General features: G+C 37.0%; 3 protein-coding genes across 6 annotated transcripts; 1 reads left to right on the top strand and 2 right to left on the bottom strand.

The window, feature by feature from the left end:
- Positions 1-503: 503 nt before the first annotated feature.
- Positions 504-2,510, top strand: LOC113704914 (pentatricopeptide repeat-containing protein At2g29760, chloroplastic-like). The gene has a single exon (XM_027226779.2). The coding sequence runs from the start codon at positions 504-506 to the stop codon at positions 2,508-2,510; it is 2,007 nt and encodes a 668-aa protein (XP_027082580.2).
- A 1,681-nt stretch (positions 2,511-4,191) lies between these two features.
- LOC113705073 (glutamyl-tRNA(Gln) amidotransferase subunit C, chloroplastic/mitochondrial) lies at positions 4,192-7,102 on the bottom strand. Of its 2 annotated transcripts, none has more exons than XM_027226953.2 (6): positions 6,798-7,100; positions 6,592-6,632; positions 5,835-5,890; positions 5,205-5,256; positions 5,009-5,094; positions 4,192-4,451 (listed from the first exon to the last, which is right to left on the bottom strand). In XM_027226953.2, exons 1-5 carry the CDS (start codon positions 7,044-7,046, stop codon positions 5,019-5,021), a joined length of 474 nt encoding a protein of 157 aa, XP_027082754.1. In that variant the 5' UTR covers positions 7,047-7,100; the 3' UTR covers positions 4,192-4,451; positions 5,009-5,018. The 2 variants fall into 2 exon arrangements, with proteins under 2 accessions (XP_027082754.1, XP_027082755.1); XM_027226954.2 differs by having other exon boundaries at positions 4,374-4,498; positions 6,798-7,102.
- Positions 7,103-7,964: 862 nt separating this feature from the next.
- On the bottom strand, positions 7,965-23,347 carry LOC113703262 (calcineurin-binding protein 1). 3 transcript variants are annotated; one of them, XM_072061528.1, is made up of 20 exons: positions 23,162-23,347; positions 22,976-23,050; positions 20,919-21,038; positions 20,787-20,827; positions 19,195-19,224; positions 18,833-19,044; positions 16,816-18,671; positions 15,624-15,839; positions 14,812-15,486; positions 14,466-14,701; positions 14,078-14,288; positions 13,802-13,957; positions 13,218-13,375; positions 12,941-13,133; positions 12,190-12,581; positions 11,644-11,824; positions 10,450-10,679; positions 9,598-10,261; positions 8,667-8,745; positions 7,965-8,580 (listed from the first exon to the last, which is right to left on the bottom strand). In XM_072061528.1, the coding sequence occupies exons 1-20, from the start codon at positions 23,162-23,164 to the stop codon at positions 8,180-8,182; spliced, it is 6,129 nt and encodes a 2,042-aa protein (XP_071917629.1). In that variant the 5' UTR covers positions 23,165-23,347; the 3' UTR covers positions 7,965-8,179. The 3 variants fall into 3 exon arrangements, with proteins under 3 accessions (XP_071917629.1, XP_071917630.1, XP_071917631.1); XM_072061529.1 differs by lacking the exon at positions 19,195-19,224; XM_072061530.1 differs by lacking the exon at positions 19,195-19,224 and having other exon boundaries at positions 18,822-19,044; positions 23,162-23,346.
- Between the last annotated feature and the right edge of the window lie 474 nt (positions 23,348-23,821).

The following is a 23,821-nucleotide window of genomic DNA, read 5'->3' as shown; positions in this document are numbered from 1 at the left end:
TATATATAATGTTTTTTAATACTTTATTATTTGTTAATAAAATTATTATTTTATTTATTTTTCTTAAAAATAAAAATAATTATATATATTTTTTTTTATGCTTGAGAGCCTGAGTTTGAACTTCAACTTTACATTTTGAGTTCGGGTTTAAATTTTAAAAAATTAAATTGAAATTCGACTCGTTGAGTCAAAATTCAATTAGGTTGATTCATTTGTGCTCTTGGCAAATGAGGTGGTAACTTTTGGAGTACTCTGGATGAGCTTCAGGGTAGGCGGAGGTAATGGACACGTGATTGTGGCTTTGGGCTTCTGATTTTATGCCGGGGAAATTGACAGTGAGTCCTGATGGTTGAAACCTGCTCGAATGGTTACAAGATAAAGGGAGGAGATCTCAAGGTTTAGATTACAAGGATGCAGAGGGTGGAGTGTGGAGTGAATATTACTTTGGAGAAGTTTCGGAGCACCAAAACCCAAGCAGAATTGAAGTCCGACGTGGGACTGATATGTTCAAATCTCTTGGGTACTTGACCGTCGCTGCCCGCCTTAATTGTAAGCTTACTACTTCGTCGTCGTTCGCTCACAATGTTCAATCTCCTCGGCTCCAAGCCCTCCATTCCCTCATCAAAAAATGCTTATCCGTGAAAGGAATCAAGAGTCTGCACGCCCGAATCATCGTCCATGGCCTAGCCCATCGTGACTTAACTGTAAACAAACTCATAGCGTCCTATGCACTCTCACCATGGGGTGATATTCAATATGCGCAGATACTGTTTGATGAAATTCCTCAGCGAAACCGTTACGTGTATAACAGTTTAATCCGGGGTTATGCAAATAGTGAAGATCCAGAAAAGGCTGTGATACTGTATAAGCAAATGATTGTTTCGGCTATTTTTCCAAATGAATTTACGTTTCCTTTTGTTCTGAAGGCTTGTGGTATTAAAGAGAGTTATAGAGATGGTGTTTTAGTTCATCTGATGGCTGTTAAATTAGGATATGAATCTCATGTTTGTGTTGAAAATGGTCTTATAAATGTATATGTTCGCTGTGGGACTATCGCCTCCGCCAGGAAGGTGTTTGATGAAATCATGGAAAAGACTTTGGTTTCCTGGAATTCGATGATTGGTGGGTATGCGAGAGTGGGTTGTGGCGAACAACCGTTCTTACTGTTTCTTGAAATGAGGGGTAGAGGTATCCAACCCGATGTTTTTACTCTTATGTATTTGCTTTCTGTTTGTTCTCATGATTGCAACTTGGAGTTGGGGAAGTTCGTTCACCACAATGTTGTCATAAATGGGATCGGTGTTGATATTGTTTTACAAAATGCATTTCTTGATATGTATGCTAAGTGTGGAGACCTTCACGCAGCACAAACACTTTTTGATCGTATGGTCCATAGAAATGTCGTTTCTTGGACCTCTCTCCTTACTGCTTATGCCAAACATGGTTGCCTTGAAAGAGCCAAGGATATTTTTAGCCAAATGCCCGTGAAAAATGTTGTTTCTTGGAATTCAATGATGTCAAGTTGTATCCATGAAGGTTGCTTGCAGGATGCATTGGATCTCTTCTTTGAAATGTGCAACTCTAAAGTGGAGCCTGATGAGATTACTTTGGTTAGCGTTCTCTCAGCTTGTTGCCAACTTGGTGATTTGGTGATGGGGAATAAAGTTCAGGATTATATCCGCTGTAACAACATAAACTCTAGTGTTACTTTGAATAATGCACTTATAGATACGTTCTCAAAATGTGGTTCTCTTGAAAATGCATTTGATCTTTTTAATGAGATGCCAGAGAAGAATATTGTCTCCTGGAATGTCATGATTGGAGCCCTGGCATTTCATGGGTTTGGACATGAAGCCATTCAGCTATTTGAAGAGATGCAAGCTGGTGGAAAGTGGCCTGACAAGGTCACCTTCATTGGCTTATTATCTGCTTGTTGTCACAGTGGTCTAACAGACATTGGGTGGTATTACTTTGACAAAATGAGTTCTGTGTATGGAGTACCACGTGAAATTGAGCATTATGCTTGCATGGTTGATATTCTTGGGCGTGGAGGCTTTTTGGATGAAGCAGTAAAGCTGATAGGAAGAATGCCAATGAAGCCACACACTGTTATTTGGAGTTCTTTATTGAATGCTTGTAGGATTTATCATAATATCACAATTGCAGAGCAGGTCCTAAAGCAGCTGCTGGAGCAGGAACCATATGCTAGTCATTGTGGGCTCTATGTGCTCATGTCAAACATTTATTCTGAAGCTAAAAGATGGGGAGACATGAAGAATATAAGAAAATTGATGAATGATAATGGTATCAAAAAGCATGATGCAGTTAGTTCCATTGAAATCTGCGGCAATATACATGAATTCATGGTGAGTGACGAAAGGCATGCAGATTCAAGGCATGCAGATTCAAGGGCAATCTACAATCTGCTTGATCAGTTCATGGATCATCTAAGATCTGACGGCTACATGTATAGCCTTTCTACTGTACTCTTTGAGGTGGACGAGATTTAGTCACTGAGAGCAGTTTGTTGTTGGTGAGGAATCCTGCGAACATATTTGCCTACCGTAACTTGTAAGATCATGCCTCATTCCATGCTCACTTGAAGATACTGTACAACTTCCTTGAACAGCGTTGGTACCATGCTGCAAATCTATGGATCAGATTAAGAACACAGGAAGTGCAGAGATGTAGCTTGATTGGAGTATGATCATGGCAGTAATCGCAGGTGTCAGTACAACAGAAACAGGTAGGGGTTGTTAGTGCATAGCACAAGGGTGAAGCCCATGGAAATGGAGTCGAGGTTGTACTCGAGCCAATTAGCATCCTCAAAGTTTGGATGAAGTTACCTCCAAAGAACCAAGTCTGAAGGTTTGTTTATTCTATTGTTTGGCGTTGCATTCGTCAACTTGCTGTAAAACTGGCTATTGTGAAATATTAAAATTGATCAATTTATAGTCATGTTAAAGGCACGCCCAATGTGTGTGCAATTTAGACTTTGTGAATTTTATTTTTACACTAATAAATTTTATACGAATTTTTCATTAACAACCTTCAATTTATAGGTAATTTTTTCTTCAATTAAAAAATAGATTATTTGGTAGTTGCAATACTTGGAGTAGTTATGAGCGGTTGTGTCAAGAAATGTGATCAGGTGATTAGGGTAAAAAAAAATGTAGGGGCAAAATTGAAAGTTTGAAAAACGACAGAAAATATTTATACCAACCACTACTGCTCTCCATTTATATATAGCATAAATATTGTATAGATATTGATGAAATTGGAGGGAAATAATAAAGTATACATAATAACTAGCCTTGTTGCTAAATATTTGATTTTGAATTCAAAGAAAAAGTTCTCCTGAAAACAAGATGGATAGCTAATGGTTAGATTTAATGTTCAAAAAATAAAAAAAAAAAATCTCTAAAAGCAAGATGCACAGAAGAATAGAATTGAGCAATCGTCCTTTCACTTAACTGGGTTGCTGCACCAAAAAGTAGAGTACAACCAGCCACTGTACTGAATATGTTTTGAGGAGAGAAGAAGGTTTGCATTGTTGTCAAGTTTGTACCAAATGAGGGTGGAGAACACTCAACAGTGAAAGAAGTGACTCTCGGACCTGTCTCTGTGATATGTTGAAGGAATAACCAACACTACTACTACTAGCCCTGCTGTGAAATATTTGGTGAGTATTTGAACCTGAAGGGTTGGGTTAAAGGTTTGATGCCTAGTGAGATTCTTCAAGTTATAGATGCTAACTTGTTGAAACCAAATGAACAACTATACCAGAAAAGTCGAAAGGTCCATATCATCAATCATGGAACTGGACTTGCGTTGTGTGTCTGAATCTCCCAAGGAAAGACTTGCATGAAAAGTGTTCTTGAAACTTTGAAGAAGATAAGACTCCAATACATCAAATATCAGGGAGGTAGATGAACTGTCAAGCAAGAATGTATAGCATTATTTTGTAACAGGAAATTATGACCAGAATTTCAGGAAAAGGGCAATCTGTTGCTCCAAATTAACCAAACCCGAGCTTTGATGATTTTTTTTTTTTTTGTTTGTTTTATTGTGCTTATACTGTTTATCTCGAAACCTTCATCTGAATGCAAGTTGTCAGTTTAAATTGTCATTGTTGTCCAAATTTTGTCCACAAATTTAGGTTGTAGTTGTATTCCTTCAGTCCTTGTTGCATTTCTTTTCAAGCAGCATGTCAATCATAATAATTTTCTCATGTTTTTACAGTCAAATATAATTTCAACTCAAACGTACTATAATATTCTGAACATACAAAAACTGTAACAAAGCACAATCCCCTATTTTATTGGGAGAACTATGAATCAGAAAATGGATTCTACAGCTCCTTAAAATTTAGATTTGCGTACTTGGGGAGGCCGAACGGGTTTCACTATCTTGTCAGAAACTAGAAGCTCAGTCCAGCTTCATCATGTATTCTGTCCAACACAAACCCATAATTTGTTAATTGGTGCATTCCACAACCCTGTCCAGTAAGATGGGATAAGAGTATGTGATATAAAGATACCTAGAGACTAGAAAGATGCACCAAACTACTTAAACTGTGAATATACTGAATGCAAATGATTACACAGATACATAATCAACTGGCGCAAGTACATCAAACTGGTATTTCCAGTATAAGTCAACCATAGAAAAGAATTCAAGATGCCATGAGCTAATGATCATAAAAACACAAGAAAATGGAACTAGGAATGTAACTCATGCTACTTGTAAGTTTGAAAATCAGTAATGCAAGCTTATGTATGTAAATTGACTGGGATCACACCCCATTCATAATCCCCGTTTAACCTAAAAACAAAAGAGTCAAGAGAGGTAAATTTTGAAGTTTGACATGGAGCAACCAAAAACAAGACCATAAAAACAGAAAATACAAAGTGCGAATGCAAAGAGGCTAAACATAGATGAGGTAAGACGTTCTTCATAAGCAACCTTAGTATATTCAAGTAACACTTATGAGAGGAGGAAAACACACCAGTAGAGTTCTACTCCTTGTTCAAGACCTTTGGAACTTTGATATAAGGTTCCTCATAGCTTGGCATAGCTTTTATTATTGCTTCCCTGTTGAGAACGTGTGTTCATCTAAGATTAAGTGATGATTCTTATAATTGCAGACAGAGATGCAATGCTACTTTGAACAGTAGTAGATCACAGATATTCCTGATACCAACCGATTCTCAAAAATTTGAGGTAAATCATCACGTGAATTGTCATCTTCAGTATCTGCAGTTCAACATATTTCCAACAAATGAATTTGTAACTAAAGTATAAAATCTGCAGTCAAAGGACAATAGCAGTAGATGAAACCAAGAAGGCATGTCTTGTTCGTGCTTATATTCTTATTCACTTATATGACAGATTGTCAAAGCAAGAAAGGATCATCAGTAGCAATATCAATATTCTGGTTGCTGGGGTGGAGCAACATTGAAAAAAATATGAAAACAAGCCAATGTAAATTCCAATTGCATGTTATCAGCACGAAGTCTCCTGCACTTTAAGTTGACAAATCTCCCACCTTTTGGGTTCAAATCAGCTAATGCTAGATATTTTCAATGATAAGCAATTGAACATGCTGAGAATAATTTTAAATAAATCAAGTAGAACAAGAGGTAGACACAATAATGCCTGAAAGAAATAAAAAGGAAGGAGCAGATTAAAAAAATACTTTCATTCTTTAATGTTACAGAAAGCCTGACCTCTTTTTTAGAGTTCCAAAATTGGACCAAAAGGTAAGCCTTATCAAGCGTTTCAACTATAGACTAGCTACCAAATAAAGATTTTCATTCAAAACTGTCAAGTACCTGCTCGCATTGCTGGCTCAATACTTTCAAGATCAATAGCTTGGAGTTGCCCAAACCTGTTTCATAAAGAATCATCCAATTACAAGAAAGCCTTTAAAAATTAGAACAAAGCAATGGCGTGTCTAGTTACAAAGGAAAAACTATACCAATCCCCAGAGACAATCATCAACATAGCTCATACCCTGAAACTACCCTTTTATGACATCAGATTTATAAAAACAACTTCATGTCGGTGCAAAAATTCAGGGAGATCAGTCGAATGATCCTTTCTGGATGCAAAACTTGCTTCTAGACTGCATTTGAATGCTACTAAGAACTACACGAGTTTCAGCAAATCAGTCTGTAAACTAATTTGATTCACTCAAATTATGATGAAGAAGCATAGATAAAATACTCCAGTCTAAGACCATACTGTAAAAGAGCATTGTATTTGGAACAAAACCCACATCTCTGATTTTGTAAATTACAAACACTTATATCAATTTTTTTTATGTCATTTCATATCAGATTTTAGAGCAAACCAATACACAAAAGTTCACAGGGAAAATCAAAACTACACCAGTCAGGCTGACATTCAAGTGTAGAAGCCTAAAACTATGATCAGTATTCACAAAACTTCAATTTTTAAGTTCCGCAAACAAATGATAAATATAAGGCTCTTCAGCAAACTCCCACATTTCAATCATACATGCATATGTTATTAGTTATAAGAAAGAGAGACAGCCAAAGAAAGAAAGAAAGAAAGAAGATACATTACCAATCAACCACTTGTTTCATTTTAGGAGCAAATTCTTCCACCTGTAAACACCCAACAAAGGAAGGGGAAAAATAAAGATTACAATCCAAAAATATACCTTTGCAACTCTGCTTAAAGAAAAAACACGGACTTCTAAGTCATCAATTATACGAGTACACATGGATATGAAGACAAGGAAGAAAAGGGCATATATATAGTAGTAATACTTCATCTGGGGTGAGGGAAATTCGAGCAGTTTCAGCCAAACGAGGAAGATTAGGGGGCTCAAGGCTAGAGTTTGCTGCGGTGGAGAAGTTGTGGCTTGTCCTATGATTCCTGCGTTCTACAAGACATTTTATCTTCACAGGAGAAAATGGGCTTTGCCCGAAAGTCAAGAAAAGTTGGGCAGCATTAGCAGAAGGATTAATGTATGCTCCTCTATGACTTAGCAAAACCATGAAAGCTCTGCTTCCCATTTTTTGCAGATTACTGAAAAAACGAGAAAATTACAGCTTCAACTCTGCAAGTTCCTGTTTTAGGTAGATGTCTATCGGGGCTGTTTTGGCGGACGTTGGCCTGATTCGGAGGTTGGAGTCCAATTACCGATGGCCCGTTTCACAGCTGAGATAACCTTGTGGCTTTATATATTTAATTTTGTTAGATAATTTTTTACATGAATCTACTTATAAATTTGTTAGATAATTTTTTACATGAATCTACTTATAAAGGTGACGGTAAATTACAACATTTCTAAGTAATAGATTTCCTTTCTATATATTCAAGGATTAATCTACACTCACGTAAGAGACGCTCTCGATTAATTTTTGTACATAGAATTTTAATGACATAGATTTCCTTTCTGTATATTCAAGGATTAATTTACACCCACATAAGAAAAGCAAACTCATGCTATCGGTTATTTCTTCTACATAGAATTTTAATGATTTATAGTACCATTTTGCATAATAAAGTATCATCGTAATGAAATTTTGGTCAGAGAGTGAAAAGAAATGTTAATGCCAGAGGATATTTTACAAAAATTGTGCAATCTATTTTACTACTTTAGTGGTACTTTTGGGCAAAGTTGGGCAGTTGTTTGCCTAAGGAAACCTCACCATAAAAGAAAACAAGTTGTCTTACCCAACTTGTGTGTTTTACTTGTTGCTTCAAAGCTGCTTATTGGCTCAAATCAGCACCATGCAAATGAGTTCAGCCTTCCAATGTACGTGTGCACCTTCACTTGGAAAACTTCAGCTCCAAAATTACTAGCAAATTTCCAGCAATCGGATTTGCAATGGGCATGTAAATGTTTATTATCAATATAAACATCTGCTAGATAGAAGCAGGAAAATGCACAATTAAATCAGCGTCTGTATAACATGCGAACATCATACCGGGAAGTACCCCAATGAAACTTTTTATTGCAGCTGTACAAGGGCACATAAGAACCCACTAGAGTCTAGAGACACTACTATCAATATTCACAAGCTGTTGCCTTTTACCAGTTCCCATTTCTTCCCTACAGACAAATTATATACACCAAAATGAATCATTTTCATGTTATCAGACGTAAAATTGGCCAAAATTTGTCCGCCCCGTGAGAAATCAATCATTGCTCAGAAGTCAGATCTGAGGCACCTTCTATATCCACACGGCTCATTTCTGTGGGAACAACGTTACAATCGAGAAGATCAGAAGTAGCTGATAGAAACCCTTGATTCTCATTGGATGATACAACATTTGGCAAATTTGTGCTCCCACTATCAGGCATAGATGTAGATGATACACTGCAGATAATCTTTGTTTCAGTCGGAGATACGGATGCCAAATTACATGCCTCCGTTCCCTGCAAAGAAGCAGATGCAACATTGCTCGGCTCCAGCTTTTCAGGTAATGGAGAAGATGCCATTTTAGTTGTTGTATCTATTTCAGGCAAGGAAGCAGCAGTAGCAGAAGAGATAGAGGAAGTATCGACTTCATTGCTTTTACCAGTTCCATCTTTGCCACCCCCTACAAGACAGTTGTAAGTATACGAGTCCAATTAGCATCATTCAGTACACATGTATAAGAGTTTCCCTTAATGAGCTTATAGATACCTGTATTAGATGCTGAGCCCGAGGGAACATTTGTATTTGAAGGCGTCAATGGAGTTCCAGTCCCCTTTTTCATCTTCACCTGCAATCACAACCAGAATGCAACAACTATAAGCTCCACAAGCTTGTAATGATACTATCCAACTTTTTGCTGAAAATTCGGTAAAGAACACCCTGAAATGCTTCTTTTCACACTACAAATCGATACTGGATCAGTCTGGTGCCACCAACAAAGCAATTGTTTTTCCTTTTCCCACCTTCACCCTTCTCAAATCTGTTTTATTTTTATGTTTTACTTCTCAGACAGGATATCCTACAGGACCCCCAAAGTTAGCGTGACAAAATAAAAGATAAAATGGGACTCAACTCCAAATTGCCACACACATTCTTCAATGCCTACAACATTCTGAAGGAAAGGGGGAGGTTCAAAAATCAATGGGTTTTTGAAAGGCAAGCTAACTTACGTTGAAAACATTTTTTCTTTTCTTTTGGGGGAGAGGCAGGGTCAGTTTGCAGAGTTCAACGCCTACCACATTCTGAAGGAAAGGGGGAGGTTTAAAAATCAATGTGTTTTTAAAAGGTAAGATAACTTACCTTGAAAAAGGGCTTTTTTTTTTTTTTTTTTTTTGGGAGAGGTGGGGTTTGGTTGGTGGTGGTTCTTGGAGAGGAAGGAATTTGCGGAAATTGGGTAATGCGGTAAGTGAAAAAAGAGAAGAACCTTTCTAGTCAACCAAACACATTTTACAAACCAGCTAGCCCAGAGATCTTCTCTGCTATTTTAGAAAGAATGAGACTCATGAAAGTTCCTCCTTTTCCCTCCTGCATTCTATCCACATCCAACAAGCTTTTTCTGCATACTCTTTTCACTGAGATAATCACCATTTGACTGGCAAATCTATGATGCTGACATAAAAACTATAATCTACTTGCATACCTTAACATTTTCTTCACAGTACTTAATGACGACTGAAAGGTTTGGACAATATCCATGCAAAAGTGTGTAGGCCCACAAAAGAAGCTTCCTTGAAGTGTTCATGTCAAGTATGTCCACGCCATCTATACCTGGCTGGACATATGTCTCCGTTGCTAACTGAGATGGCACCGTATAAAGATTTATGCCAGATGGGAGCAATGCACAAGAGGTATCCTTGTAAAAGTTATAGGAAGATCTGAGCAAAATAGCAGCAGTCTCCAAGTCTTCATCTGATACCCTCTTAACTATCACATTCTTGATCTTAGACAACGAAGGATTCCATTTGGTTTCAAGACACTTCAGATGCTCTAGGTCATCAGACGATGAACTCCACAATTCATCTGATTGCAAATCTACACAGAGCAACTGTATATTTTCTAGTCCACTACCTAATGAACCTGGAACATGGATCTCGCTTGGAATTCTTGAGTGCAATGGTGTTATTAAAGCCATGCTAATAACAAGAGACCGACACCAAGCAACAGAAACGATCTTATAAACTTTAGCACAGTTGCTATTAGACAACTTTGGGTTCTTCAAACGCTTCCTAATTTTCTCATTTATTCCTTCAAGTGCTTCTACCTTGACACTTCTCTCTAAGCATTGGATGTATTGATACAGATATCTGCACCAAAGGCCAAACACAAAATCTGTGTAAGTACATTGATTTCACCAGTCAAGATAGGTGTCACAAGGATGAAGTTGAGTTAGATTTATGAAAGTAACCAGCAGAAATCAACAAGGCATCTAGACTGTTAAAGCAAAGTATTATATTAAAGTCACAACACAAAGTAAAGTTCATACAGAAGTTACCCATATAAATAGCTCTCCGTCAATTCTGGGGTCTTAATCTCAGGCAAGTTGCATATGTCTGACCATAAGTTGACCTGGTCTAAAAACAGAGAAAATAATTTCTCCAGAAGATGTTCAATAGCACCACGAGTAGGATCAGAGCACGAGAGAGATTGCTGGATGGACAAAATTAAGGTCTTGATGTACCTCCCGATGGCAACCGGAACAATATCCTCAAGGCATGGAGAGAACTGAATTGAAAATCAAATAAGATAAATATGATCCCACCAACACAAAGTGTTTCTATGACAAATGACGATCATCATTTATTGTAAAGAAATCTGATCTGAAACTAGTAACAACAAATATCACCCAGATCATGCAAAATTATAAACACTAGTTCCATGTCTAAGAAGATTGTTTCTCAATCTTTCTTTGACCTTTTAATCTTTCAAATCAAGAGAAAAAGACAAGTAAAAAGGCTTATTAAGTTTAGATTAGATGTAACTAACAAACATACTTTGCAAGGTAGAACATAATTTCATAACTGTCCTTTTCTCCTCACATTGCTCAAGCATGATGAATATGTGGCCGCATCTCATTCGTGCTTATTTGTTTGATTGTCCCATGCGTATGGACCTGTTCTCTGTTGTTGATTTTGCCTAAAAACAGTTTTGAAGCTTTCTTATTTGCTTAGACCTTATGGTTTCCTCCTAAATACTCGGGAATAACTTTTTCAAGACAAATTTTTCTTTTCAATGCTTTGACATGACAATTTCTTCCCAGAGTAAACAACTTTCAAAGCCAACGGAGAGGGATGGGTTGGGTGGTACGGGGGAGGGAATGTAAGTGAGAGGTCCTGGGTTTTGAGACCTCCCACTTATACTATAAAAAAATAATTTAAAAAAAAAAATTCAAAGCCATCTAGGCAGCTTTAAACAGTAGTGTGACAGATCATGCATCTGACATCAAATGAACAACAAAAGCCACTACTAATTTCATTTACTTACTAAAACAAGAATAATGAAACAATATGCCAATATTCACATAGCACAGATTTTACTATTTCAGAGTTTCTGACAAAAAAATTTTGCTTCAAATCTAAAAGAAGTATCAAGGATGTAGCTCAAAAAGAACACCTTGTATAAACCACTTAACCACATCAAAAATTGACAAAAAATAGGCAAAAATCCAAACTCATTCAAATGGTGATACCCTCTTATCTGAGCGAAGAGAAACATGAGCCCGATCCAACGTAGAGACATCTCCCGTCTCCTCCAATAATTTCAGATAGAACAATATGTACTTCCTGATGCAAGTGATAAACTTTCTAGAACTTTCTGCTAGGTTAACTTCCAGAGGTTTCCTATTTACAGAAACACTTGGTGTTTTGCGCCTGTAAATCAAAGAAGCACATGGCCAAGATTGAGATACTTGTATGTAAAATCATATACAAGGCTTCAAATTTCAAGGGAAAATGAGCTATTCCATTATGCTAATATCCAATCAGTTTTCAGAGAATTTTATGCTAGTCATATTTAGTGAAGAAATCTAAAAACATGTCCCTGCTTTCTTATTCTAATAGGCCTATATATGTTGGTAAAAATTTCTTGCGTATATAAAAATTCAATTAGCTTAAAATTATGTGACAACAAAATTCTCTTGACTTGCCAAATTAAGGAAAAGAAAGAAGTAAATTACATTGTTTTCAAATATCCTTGAGAAGTAGTTTGAGAAATGAGAAAAAGACGAAAGCTGTACCTTCCTTTCTTTACCATACTGTCAATCTCCCACATGTTTATCGTAAATGAAGAACGAGATGACTTAAAGCAGAAGGAAATCTCCTCCCTTGCCTTATCCAGATCCCCACTGCCCCCCCTTCTATACAGCCCTTGAGCGAGCATATATCTGGCCTTGTGAAAATGCTTGAGTTCTCCTTCAACACAGATTTCAAGTGCAGAAAGGCAATCATTGTAAAGCATATGCCACACCTCTTCCAACTTGGCAACTTCCACCATATTACCGGCACAGTTGTCATCTAAGTTTCTTTTCTCGCTATGCATTGATGGTTCCAAAATTTCACCACCAACTATGTCAAGAGTACTCATTATGGTTTGCTTTGTTGACTCCATAAAAGAATATGCTGCAACAACCTAAAGAAAACGCAGAGCTATTCAGCATCATACATACAAATATACATGTGTTTGTGTGTATCACTCCACAGGGATGATACTAAGAAACAAATAAAATAGTTGATCAATCAAATAACATGATAAGTAAGGAAGAAGCCGATTTTAAAAGGCCTGTATGTATGAATTTTATCTGCCAGTCTTCCTATTAGCTTATGTCGACGCGTGGGGCTTTAATGCACTAGGCTTAGTTTGTACTCAGCTCCTTCTATATTGCACATTTTTGTCCTTTCCGTCGAGTAGAATATGGTTTTTTGTGGTGTGGAGAAAAGAATTGGAGAAAATTCAAAGATAACAGCTAGGAAAAACCAGCTAGGAAAAACCTTCATAGCTTCTTGATCTTGTTTCCCACATGTGCAGAGTAGCTTCAGGCGTGAAGCATGCATCCTGTAGAATGGATCCACAGCTGATGGATTCAAGGCAATAGCCTTAGCATAATATGACAAAGACGTGTCGTGTGAACAGCCAAGCTTCTCACATATTTTTCCCAGATAAAATGCATGAGACCAATCTTCCCTGTAGAAATAGATTTTAATATGTAAGACCAGATAATGCTGTAAGTCCAGAAGCACTGTAAAAACCTGAGTGAAAAATATTTACTTATGCTCAAAGGCCTTCTTGAAATGTCTCATTGAGTTCTGACAGAACATCATCCAAACTGCATCCTTCGAGGGTATCATAGATCTCTGGTCATAAAATGGTACAACATTCTGAACACCATCGTAGTACACTAGTGCTAACAATTCATGTATCTCACCCTGGAACCCAACATAAGCAATAAAAGTGGCTTCAGCCATGTAATATAGTTGACAACTAAAAGATTCAATCAAGCAGCAGAGGCACATATGTGTAATACCAACTCATTCACTATTTCTGATTTGTAATAGTAACAAATTTCACAAGCAAGATTCAACAACCACAGGAGATCAAGCAGTTCAAAGCCTGTGAAGATGCAACCTATATTCTCATCTTTCCTAGTCAGCTCCATGAGATCATTGATTTTGGATCATAACTTGCGTAAATAAATAAATAAATAAAAAGAGGTCAAACCTTTAAACCATATCATGAAGACATCTCCAACAGAAAATAGTTGTTTGCCATCAACACTCTAGTTCCCTATACTAGTATACGCAGCAAGAAAAAAGGCACCAAATTGAACAAGCATCATCAAACTGGAGCATAACCTGTTGAATTGCTGTTTTTGCAAGAGCCAAAGTCATCAATAAGCATCGCCTGCTCCTCCTCCTACTTTTTTCAACCCTCTGAGGTAAAGTAGGATTCTTCCTCCATCCTAAAACATTTATTTGCTTACTTCCATCATTTAATAGTAAGTCCACCTCCTGCACACACAAGTAGTATTTTGAAAGCAATAAATGAATGTTTAATGTGGAACTAATGTTCTTTTTTATTTTCTCAATGCATAAGCCAACCCAAAAGATTACACAACAAAGGAAAGTCACCTCATCATATATATTTGCTAGCCGCTGCCAACTCTCAAAGCGTAGGGGATTGTACAGTAAATCATACTTAAAGAGTTTTGCATTTTGCTCAACAAACTCTTCCCCTTCCTTGGTTAATACAAAACCTGCCCATTTATCTGTTGCACTCATTTCTTCAGACAAAGCTAGAAAGTAATACAAGTTGCTGTACACATCATGGTAAGGTCCAGAGCTGCATTTAATGAACATATTATTCAGTCTATACCAAAAATCTGAAGTAATCATAAGTACCAGGTCCCTTCTTGCCAATCAATGACAAGCCCATACCAAACAAGTTGGAACTGGTTATATAGAAGATCCTCAAGTCCATAAACTAAAATAATAAAAAATATTGGTAAAGAGACAATACCTAACAACCAACGATGCTTGCTGTTGTTTGAGGCTTCCAGGATCAGAAAATACTGTCTTGATAACTGAATCCAGAAAGCCATCACATCCAGCTTCTTCTGACAGTTTATCTTCACATAAGTCAGGATCATCTAAGATTTTATCTATTGCATTTCCCACCAAAACATGATCAGGAGGCTGCGGAAAGTGCTTCCGTATAGCTCTTAGTACTCTCCGAATTTTAATAAGACCGGTTCGCTAACAGACACAGAAAACTAATTAGCAACATAGTTTTGAATGAATAACACAATGATCACAAGTTCAAAAGAAATGCAAGGGAGGAAAAAGACTGGTCATTATTTACTTACTGATGAAGCTTTAGCATAAGGCAGTATGTATTGGAAAACATCAGCACACTGTTCCTTTGTCTGATAGTCTCCCCGGCTAGTGTTTTTGTGTATGGCTAAATCATCTTCATAAGATGAGTCAGATCTAAGATTCAAACCATACAAACAGTAAAAGCACCGATCCAAAGCATTATCAATTCCCAGTTCTAATTCTTCTCTCTCATCCTCTGTCATTTCTTTTCCACTTTCTATAGATTGAGTGTCTTCTTTTTCTTTTTGTTTCTCAAGGAACACGCTATTTGGCCTAGCAGCCACGTTTCTATCACATTCTACTCCTGTCTCCTCTTTCTTTAGACCTTCCTGAGTGCAAAAGCTTTCTGAATAGTTCCTTTCAGTAGCATCCTTCTCTGGTGTACTGATTTCATCTGTATGATCCACATCTGTAGCCTGTTCAATAATCTTTGCTTCATTAACAGAACCATCAATCTGAAAAACAGGGGATATCTGACCAGAACTTTGGACTTGATTCTCAGCCTTGCTTTGGTTTTGACAATTAGATTTAAGCTTCATATCCAAGGCTAACAGGTGCTTTATGGCAAACTTCAAAAATGTACCCCCCTCCTCGTCATCATTTCCATGGGCACAGCAGAGTCCAAACTCAGCAAGCATGTCATGCACAGCAACAATCAACTCTGTCTGATAACAAAATATATCCCAATTCTCTATATTAACACGAAATAAATTCATAATATGACATCAAAAAACTTAAAGCAATATATGGGGCCATGAGAAGTAAGAGTTAACATTTTAAAAAAACAGGATTTATGCCACACCTGAGTTTTGATAGGAACACTAGGGCTAAGGTGCTGGAGTTTACAGAATGCAATAGCTGCATCTACAAAGTAGCATATCTGTCCCTGCAAATTTTCGTCTGAAATCCCAAGTCCAGATGATTTCTTACAAAGGTACTTATTTGCAACATTGCACATAAGTACTAGCAAGATAGACTGGATATCCTTGATAACTTTCATTGGACCTATAACACCATTCTGCAAGAAACCCAAATTATCACTCACTGTAAATGAATATAGCGATGTAATGGCATCGATTATATCCAACTTGTCCAAAAATAAATAAAAACTGCACAAACCTTCTATTTTCTCCAACAAGTAAAAGACTCAAAACTACATTATGCGAGAAGAAAAGTCTGACAAGATATATTAAGCATCATAATTGGACCAAAGCATGGTTCAGAGCAAAATAATTTGCCATTACAGAAAAGTGTAAATGCTGTAACAAAGCTACTGACAGCCTAGCATTATGGCATTCTTGGAGGTCAAAGCACTAATAAAGAAAACAAGTCTACTTTTCTTTGCATTGCCAAGCTTGTGATGAGGCAAATAGATTTATCATTTAGAACGAACAAACATCAAACACAATGTCAGAGGCTTTATCAAACCTAGCGCAGCAGCGTTTGGTCTAACTTAGAACTTGCAAGGTTGCAGATTTTCATAAATGTTCACACAATTACATATCTAGAAAAAGTAACTGAACCCTGATGCTTAACGTAGCAGGTTTTCGTAAATGTTCATCCAATTACATATCTAGAAAAAAGTAACTGAACCCTGATGCTTCATTGAAAACCAGTAGATACACAGAAGTACTGGACCGCCAACCTCATGAGTTCATGACACATAAAAGTGATTTCTAATCTCTTAGTACATAAGATTGACCTCATCAACAAGAAAGTGATTTATGCAAAGCATAGAAGAGCGTAGGATAAGTTCCATGAGCTTTACTAGCCCTATGTACCACCAACAGAATATAAAACCACAGGGGGACATTGACAAATTCCTCTATTAGCTTGCCCAGAAAAGGTGCATCAATAGACATGAGCAGATATGTCAATGAACAAACAACATATATAACAATTACCCATATCTGAATAACTAGCAAATTTAAGATCTTCTGAAAGTTGAACAGTGGCCTTAGAAACATTAACTTTGAAATTTTGAATTGACCTACCAAATGATCGCATGGAATCATGCTCTTTATCCGTGACGTACATCCAGAAATTGCCTTGACTTCTTCAGCAATGACGTGGTTCCAGTAGATGCATGCGCTGTCCTTTGCTTCTGTTTCAGAGGAAGAGAAGACATTCAAGCCATGACTTTTAATTGAAGGAGGATAGTCTCCTAGACCAGCGGCAGATATCAGTATTTGTAGTTTCCTTCTGTGACACTTCAAATAAACCTCAATATCCATTGACATAGCTTGTTCACATGCCTTGATCAAAGCATCTATTGCAGATAGCTCAACATTGGTAAATCCTTCATCTAGCCCGGAAACATTCCCCACATCAAGATGGACATCTTTAGCAGAGAATAAAAGGGGAACAAGCATATCTACACACTCTGAATACATATTTTTCCCAATCATTTCGTGTACAGTCTTCTTCATCAAGAAGTCAACCTCTAATAGATTAATTTCACTGAGAATCCTATCAACAGTAAGCTTGTGAATGACCTTGCAGTGGGGCAAGCAAATAGAACTAGTAGACTCATTCTTGTTCTCCTTATTGACCAACAGCGACAGAGAAGTAGAAAACTCTGCTTGAGCTTTTGCTTTGTTGCCATCCACCATCGAAAGGCGTCCACTTAACCAGAAAAAACGTACCCAGAAAGGAAAGTCATTGCTCAACGGATGACTGTTGTCAACTGCAATTTTACAAGGGTCCGACAAGCTCTCCCTTGAAGAGAGATTATCATGTGAAGCCACAGCAAGACTTTGAAGGGGACACTCCAGTGCTACACATTCAATAACTTTACAAATATGATATGATACCTCTGACATGTATTCAGATGTTGATGAGTCTGGAGACCGTAGCCCAAAGTCATAATATAGCTCTGCAAGAAAAAGACTGCATTCTGGAGTTCTTTCCTTCCCCCATTGCCTAGTCAACTTCTCCAAGTCCAAAAATTTAGCATTAGAATCCTGAAAAAAAATGCATCTACTAGCAATCTCTTCTAAAATTAAGTGACTCATGTGGTAAGCACCATAATTTTCTGAAGTTTTCTCCACAAATCTGATCACATCTGTACTCTCTGAATCCTGTGAACGGGTCACAATTTCAGCACAATCGGATGATGTACTAGCATCAGTCGTATAGTCATCGCTACCTCCTCCACCTACAATAAAAGGTCGTAGAAATTGCACTATGACTTTAGCTAGATCCCTTGTGGTGCCAAAATCTGAATCCTCTTTCCCTGGTTTACGACTCCTAAGCCTCTCAATGCGACTACTTCGCCTTTCTTGAGGTTGTTCCTCAGACACATTTGCTTCCTTTTCCTTAGTGTGAGAATTTTTCTCAAAATTGCAATTAGCAAACGGCATATCTTCACTGGATGTGGTCAACATAGATCCTTTGCTTTCCAGGGTCTCCATGCCACTTCCAGAAGTGTGAGGCAACCGTATGCTTAAGCTAACATCCCCAGATTTATATTGCCCTCTTTCCTGATCAGGACTAGCTGAAACAAACGAATTTAACAGCTGCAGAAGCTCACCAGCAAGAGCAGTCCATGAAGGTTCTGAAAGCTGAACTTCTATAGTCTGCTTTAACTTTTTTGATGGGGCACCATCTATCAGGTCATCATTTTCTGCCTTTCTCTTTTCAGGAAATTTCAACCGGATATGTTTTGGTTCCAGTTTGTCTATCCCTCTTGGAGCAAATGGGATGGGTTCAGACCCTTCAATTGTAGTTTTGACATGCAAAGCACGTGAATGAGATGGCCAATGCCTCAGTATTAATTCAGCCACAGAAAGACAGGCAACCTCATCCCCAATAGCAATGAGAACTTCTAAAAGTTTTTCCATGCAATTCCCTGCATTTATGTTGTCAAAGAAAAGCAAAGGAATTGATTTATAGCAACAGTTGAGGGATTGATTACATGGCTATTAAATTGCTTAAGTCATAGAATGCAAATGATACTGAGAACTACAGAAGTTCCCAGAAGTTCCCCAAGAAAACTCACAAAATGCTTACAATTGTTGGGACTGCAAAATAGTCCTTGTTCAAATGCCCAACGCGAAATACTTAGAAGTCCCATTGAGCAGGATAGAGTTCCTAGCTGGTTCCAGACAACTGAATCTTTGTTATCAATCTCCACAGCTTGAAGATAGCACTGTAGAGCATTCTCATAAAAAGTAGGACCTTGTTGAAGAAAAACGGTAGCAAGGTTCTTCAGCACCAAAAATCTGCAAAAGAAAAAATTAAACATTCTACTCCCTTGTTTAAGAAGAATCAATGTTAATCTTTACTACTGTGCTGATTTTTTGTCCTCCAGAAAAAGATAATATTAGGGTTATGTATGGTCAACGGACACCAAAAATTTGTCCATCTCAAACCTCACAACAATGGCGACAAGTTCCACAAACCTATAAGAAAAGAAACAGCATATTAAGTTCCATTGTCGACTAATGCCTCTTATATATAGTTACTTTGTTTTGTAAGGATGAACTGTTATGAAAACCAGTACACAGTACATGAAGAAAAATAGTTAATGAAGGCTAGAACTCCTTAAATTTCAGGTACAACAATTTGGTAACACCAAAAAATATGCACATTTAAATGCTTTTTAACTTTTCCCTAGCTGGAAAAAGATGGTTGTACCTTTTCCATGTGCATCAATTCCCGGATGTTCAAATAAATTGTAAAGTTTGGTCCAAGTGCCTCCATTTCTGAAACATTATTTCATGGCAATAACAGAGAGGGGGAAATTTTCATTTAAAGAAGCGGATACCGTTGTTGTTTGCACAAAATAAGGAGTGAACTTATCCAGTCAATAAAAAAAGCTCTCCATCCAAGAAAATAATACTCCTAATCCTTTGCATGATGCGCAAAAGTAGAATAGCATGTGACTAACCCTTCTCTAGTTTTAAGATCATCCTACAATGATGGGATCACTTAAGATGCCACCAAGGAGAAGAAAGTGAAGAACTGTCCATGTGAAAAAATACCACATAGAAACACTATAAGCATTTTGTAAGACTCCCTTATGGTGGCATTTCAATTGTAAACTATTTCAGAAAAGGAAAAGGTTGAAAATGATTTCTATTAACCATTATGATTTCAACTTATCTGAAAACTTAATTTGTTGAGTACGAAATCCAAAATAATTTGGAATGTGAACCATACAAGTATTTACTTATACTTCAAAGTATGGAACAAAATCATAATGAATCATGGTCATAGCAAAATATAATAACCATGTGGGTGGAGTTATATAGAAGAAGGATGGTTAACAGAAAATAAACAGGCTCGTTATACTATTTCGTTCATGTCAGACACACAAAAAATCATCCGCATGATCATACAGCTATCTGACCTTAAGCTGCGTATGCACCGCAAATATGTCAACCAAGATTTAAATCAGATTAACATTCAAATACTTCAATAACCTTATGATCTCAAATATTTTATACAATCTGGGGGAACTGGAAGCACCATTCAGTTTTCAATGTCTTAAATTTTCTAAAAACCACCCTATTTGTCAAATTGTACATTTCCAACAGACTGTACGCCAGGAAGCATAAAGTCATTGACTAATTTCACGAGGTAAACAATTTTCACATCAACATCAATGGTCAAGCTTCAAAGAAAACCAAAGGGTGGTTCAAAAAAGCCGGTTAATAAAGCCACCATTTAGTTATTGTTTTTTTTACTCTTTCACTGTTGACACACATCCAGAAAAAAAAGATGCTAACATTTTGGAAATGACTTTTATTGCAGATGAGCCTAAGTGTTCATTTTTTCACAGGAAAAGGTATTGTTGATCTGAAGTCGACATGGTAATATAAATCATATCACTAACATTCACCCATAGCATGCCATGGACATTATTAAGAAAGCAACTTCATGAACTGTGAGTGCGTAAGTAAAAAATTAAAAAGACAATAAGTAAAACATCTGTTTCTAAGAATTTTGCTTCAACCCAAACCTGAGCTGTAAAAGATGACCATCACTAACATTATTGTCCACCTACAAGATAAGAAATGGAGTGAGCAAGGATCAAATAGATGAAGCAATAAAATTTTGGAACACCAAGAAGTTAACAAAGAACATAAACTACCTGAGCACTTGATACCATAGGATCTTTTAGAACAGACTCCAAAAGTTCACGAGCCTTTTTGTAGTCTTTAGCTTGCAATTTTGCAAGCCCTTCATGATAAATTTGTGATAGATGAAATTCCTGAAATCATACAAGTCAATTTATCCAAAAATAGCTATGCACATAAACATTTAAACAGATGGTAGGTGAAGCATCATAAAAATTTGGATATCTTCCCATTTGGAAAATGTTGTTCATAAAATATCAAGAAAATGAGATTAATTTTGAATTCTACTCCATAAACAACTCATTGCTACTGTGCTTGCTATAGAAGCTATAATAGTCATTTTTCCTGTTCAACTTTATATTAGTATGTGTTCTCGATGCAACCACACTTAAGCATGTACTAGCCCAGGTCATTTCATGTTGTCTTATTTATCATCATCCTACTTGTTTATTTAACAAACAATTAGCATGTCACTCTATCTACTCAGTGCTCTATCAAATTGCTATCGGACTGTTAAACTATGCTCTTGGTTTCTGCTATGGTATTATCTCCTGGAATTCAAATTTCTGTCCTTCTTTAGATATCATCAGTTCTCTTGTTGTAAATATTAGTATCTCCAAGCATGCAGATAGTAGGTGGGTCAGTGCTTGAAATTTTTCGTGTAATGTATATTTAAGAATTCTGATTTAGCTTACTGGGGCAAAAGAATTAAGGGCAAAACTATTAGGAGCAAAAGTGGTGCAAAGTAAAACTTTTATAGATGACTTCTCAGTAGAAACTTAAATATTCACGGATTGAAGCAACTGCTATTCGCAGACTAGCCATAGGATAAACTTGAGATGGAAAAAGTGTTGCTAGTACGGTGGTAAGCATAAACTGACCACAATTAATCTTCATTATCTTGTTTTGAAGTAAAGAGGCACCTGTTAACCATGACAATGCTAGAACAAGCAATCAAAGCACATGAATTACGAACACCATCACAGCCAACAAGAGATTTGCTCATAAAAGGCTGCCTCAACTACGCAGTTAGAATAGAATTCCAGCCTCCTTAACATGCAAAGAATTCAGATGCAATATTTTTCCTTGATTCTCATCCGAGCTATCTGATTTCCTTACGTTTAATGACACCCAAAAACTGCCTCTAGCACACCAAGGATGAAACAGCATAAAGTTTTTTTCCAAGACCTTCCTAATTTCCTAGGACTTTACATTTCAAAATCTGTATCTACTCTTCCCACCTCGACTATTCAAATACCTCTTCCCAAGCCCTCTTCTATGTTAGTAATCTGTGATTTGGCAACTATACCACTTCCTATGCCAAATCACCTCCAAATTCCAAATGTTAACCCACTCAATGAGCCACCTAAAACCCAGTTGAGCATAAAATGGACCAAAAAGATGCCTAATAACAGCCCAATCAAATCCAAAATTCTCAATATCAAGGTCAAGCTAGATAGTTGTTTACAATCAAATACAAGTCAGCCCTATCCATGGCAAAACAGGTTTCCTGAACCAAATCAAAACTCTACCACTGGCACACCAATGCACTATCATTTCCTCCACCCTCAACCACCAAAACGCCCATAAACCACCATAAGACAGTTGAATCTCATCATTTGTCCTCGCAACTCAAAACCAGCTCCCAAAGAGTGAACAACAGCTTTTGCGTGTATGCACGCGTATTGCGACTTCTTTCTATCATAAACAGAAACCAAACAGGTGAACTGGCCAAAACCGACTGAAATAGAGAACGAGGGATTACAAGCTTTTTGAACATCGAGATCCCACTTCAGTTCTTGTTAATAGAATGCGGAAAGGGTTTCAGTTGCACTTTTTTCTTTGTTCTTGATTGATTACGTTTAGCTCCCACTATGCCCACAAAAAACTACCTAAACAGTAAACATATTGCATATCGTAGCCATACCACCAAGACTGACTAAGAATCTGCAATATTTCAAACTGTAAAGAACCAAAAAAAACAACAACAACAACACTGAACCCCATAAAGTAAATTTTAAGATGACAACAATAGCTGAATGGAAGGACATAGTAGGAAGTAAAATCTTACCTGGGCTTCTTTAGTGGGAGCAAGAGGTTCCCACTGCTTTTTCGAGTCTGTATCGTTAATTGCTGCAATTGAAAACTGAAATTCCAAAAATTCAAAAAAAAAATCTTGAGAAACTAGAAACGCAGAATTTCCATTGTCGGGAGAAAAAAACTGAAGAAAACGAATGGTGAAACCAGAAAAGTATACCATTGTTCCTTTGTTCAGTGTTTTGGGGTTTCTACTTCTTCTTTCTTCTTCGAAGGTTAGGGATTTAGGCGGGGGTTCTGGGATTTGGTTTGGTCGTTTACTTTTCCGTCACTACTCTGTTAACTCTCCCTGTTTGGGGGAGTTCCCTCTTCTGCTGCTCGCATCTTCTGCAACTCTCTTTTTCACGGCTTTTTATTTTTTATTTTTGCCCTTTGCCAATTTAGCTCCAAAATTTATAATGGCAATTTCACTGCCTTTTTTAAGGTAAAATATTGTAAACCCCCATCAACTATCTCCCTATCCCACTTTGCACCCCTATTGTTACAAAAGCTACAACATCAATCCCCCTCATTAGTTTTAAAATTGATTCAAATGCAGTCAATTGCATAACCTTTTTGCGAATTAATTTAACTAAATTAGTCCCTCGATTTGTTCTTAGAGCTAAACTAACTTAAAGTAATGTCACTCCCTTGACTCTTCTTTATGAAAGAAATAATACCAAAAAAAAAACTAAAGAGGATCTCAACTCAATGTTAGTTGTGACAAACTATACAAATTCGTAGACATTGAGAAGATATCTCAAGTGACAGTAAAAATGTTTTTATTTTTTTCAATCAAATTTTCAAAAGAGAATGCCCAAGGAAATGTTAATTAAGTTGG

The sequence above is a fragment of the Coffea arabica genome, chromosome 8e, assembly GCF_036785885.1.
Source record: "Coffea arabica cultivar ET-39 chromosome 8e, Coffea Arabica ET-39 HiFi, whole genome shotgun sequence".
Classification (NCBI taxonomy): Eukaryota; Viridiplantae; Streptophyta; class Magnoliopsida; order Gentianales; family Rubiaceae; genus Coffea; species Coffea arabica.
The sequence above is the reverse complement of the archived record's forward strand: the minus strand, read 5'-3'. Positions and strand labels throughout refer to the sequence as shown.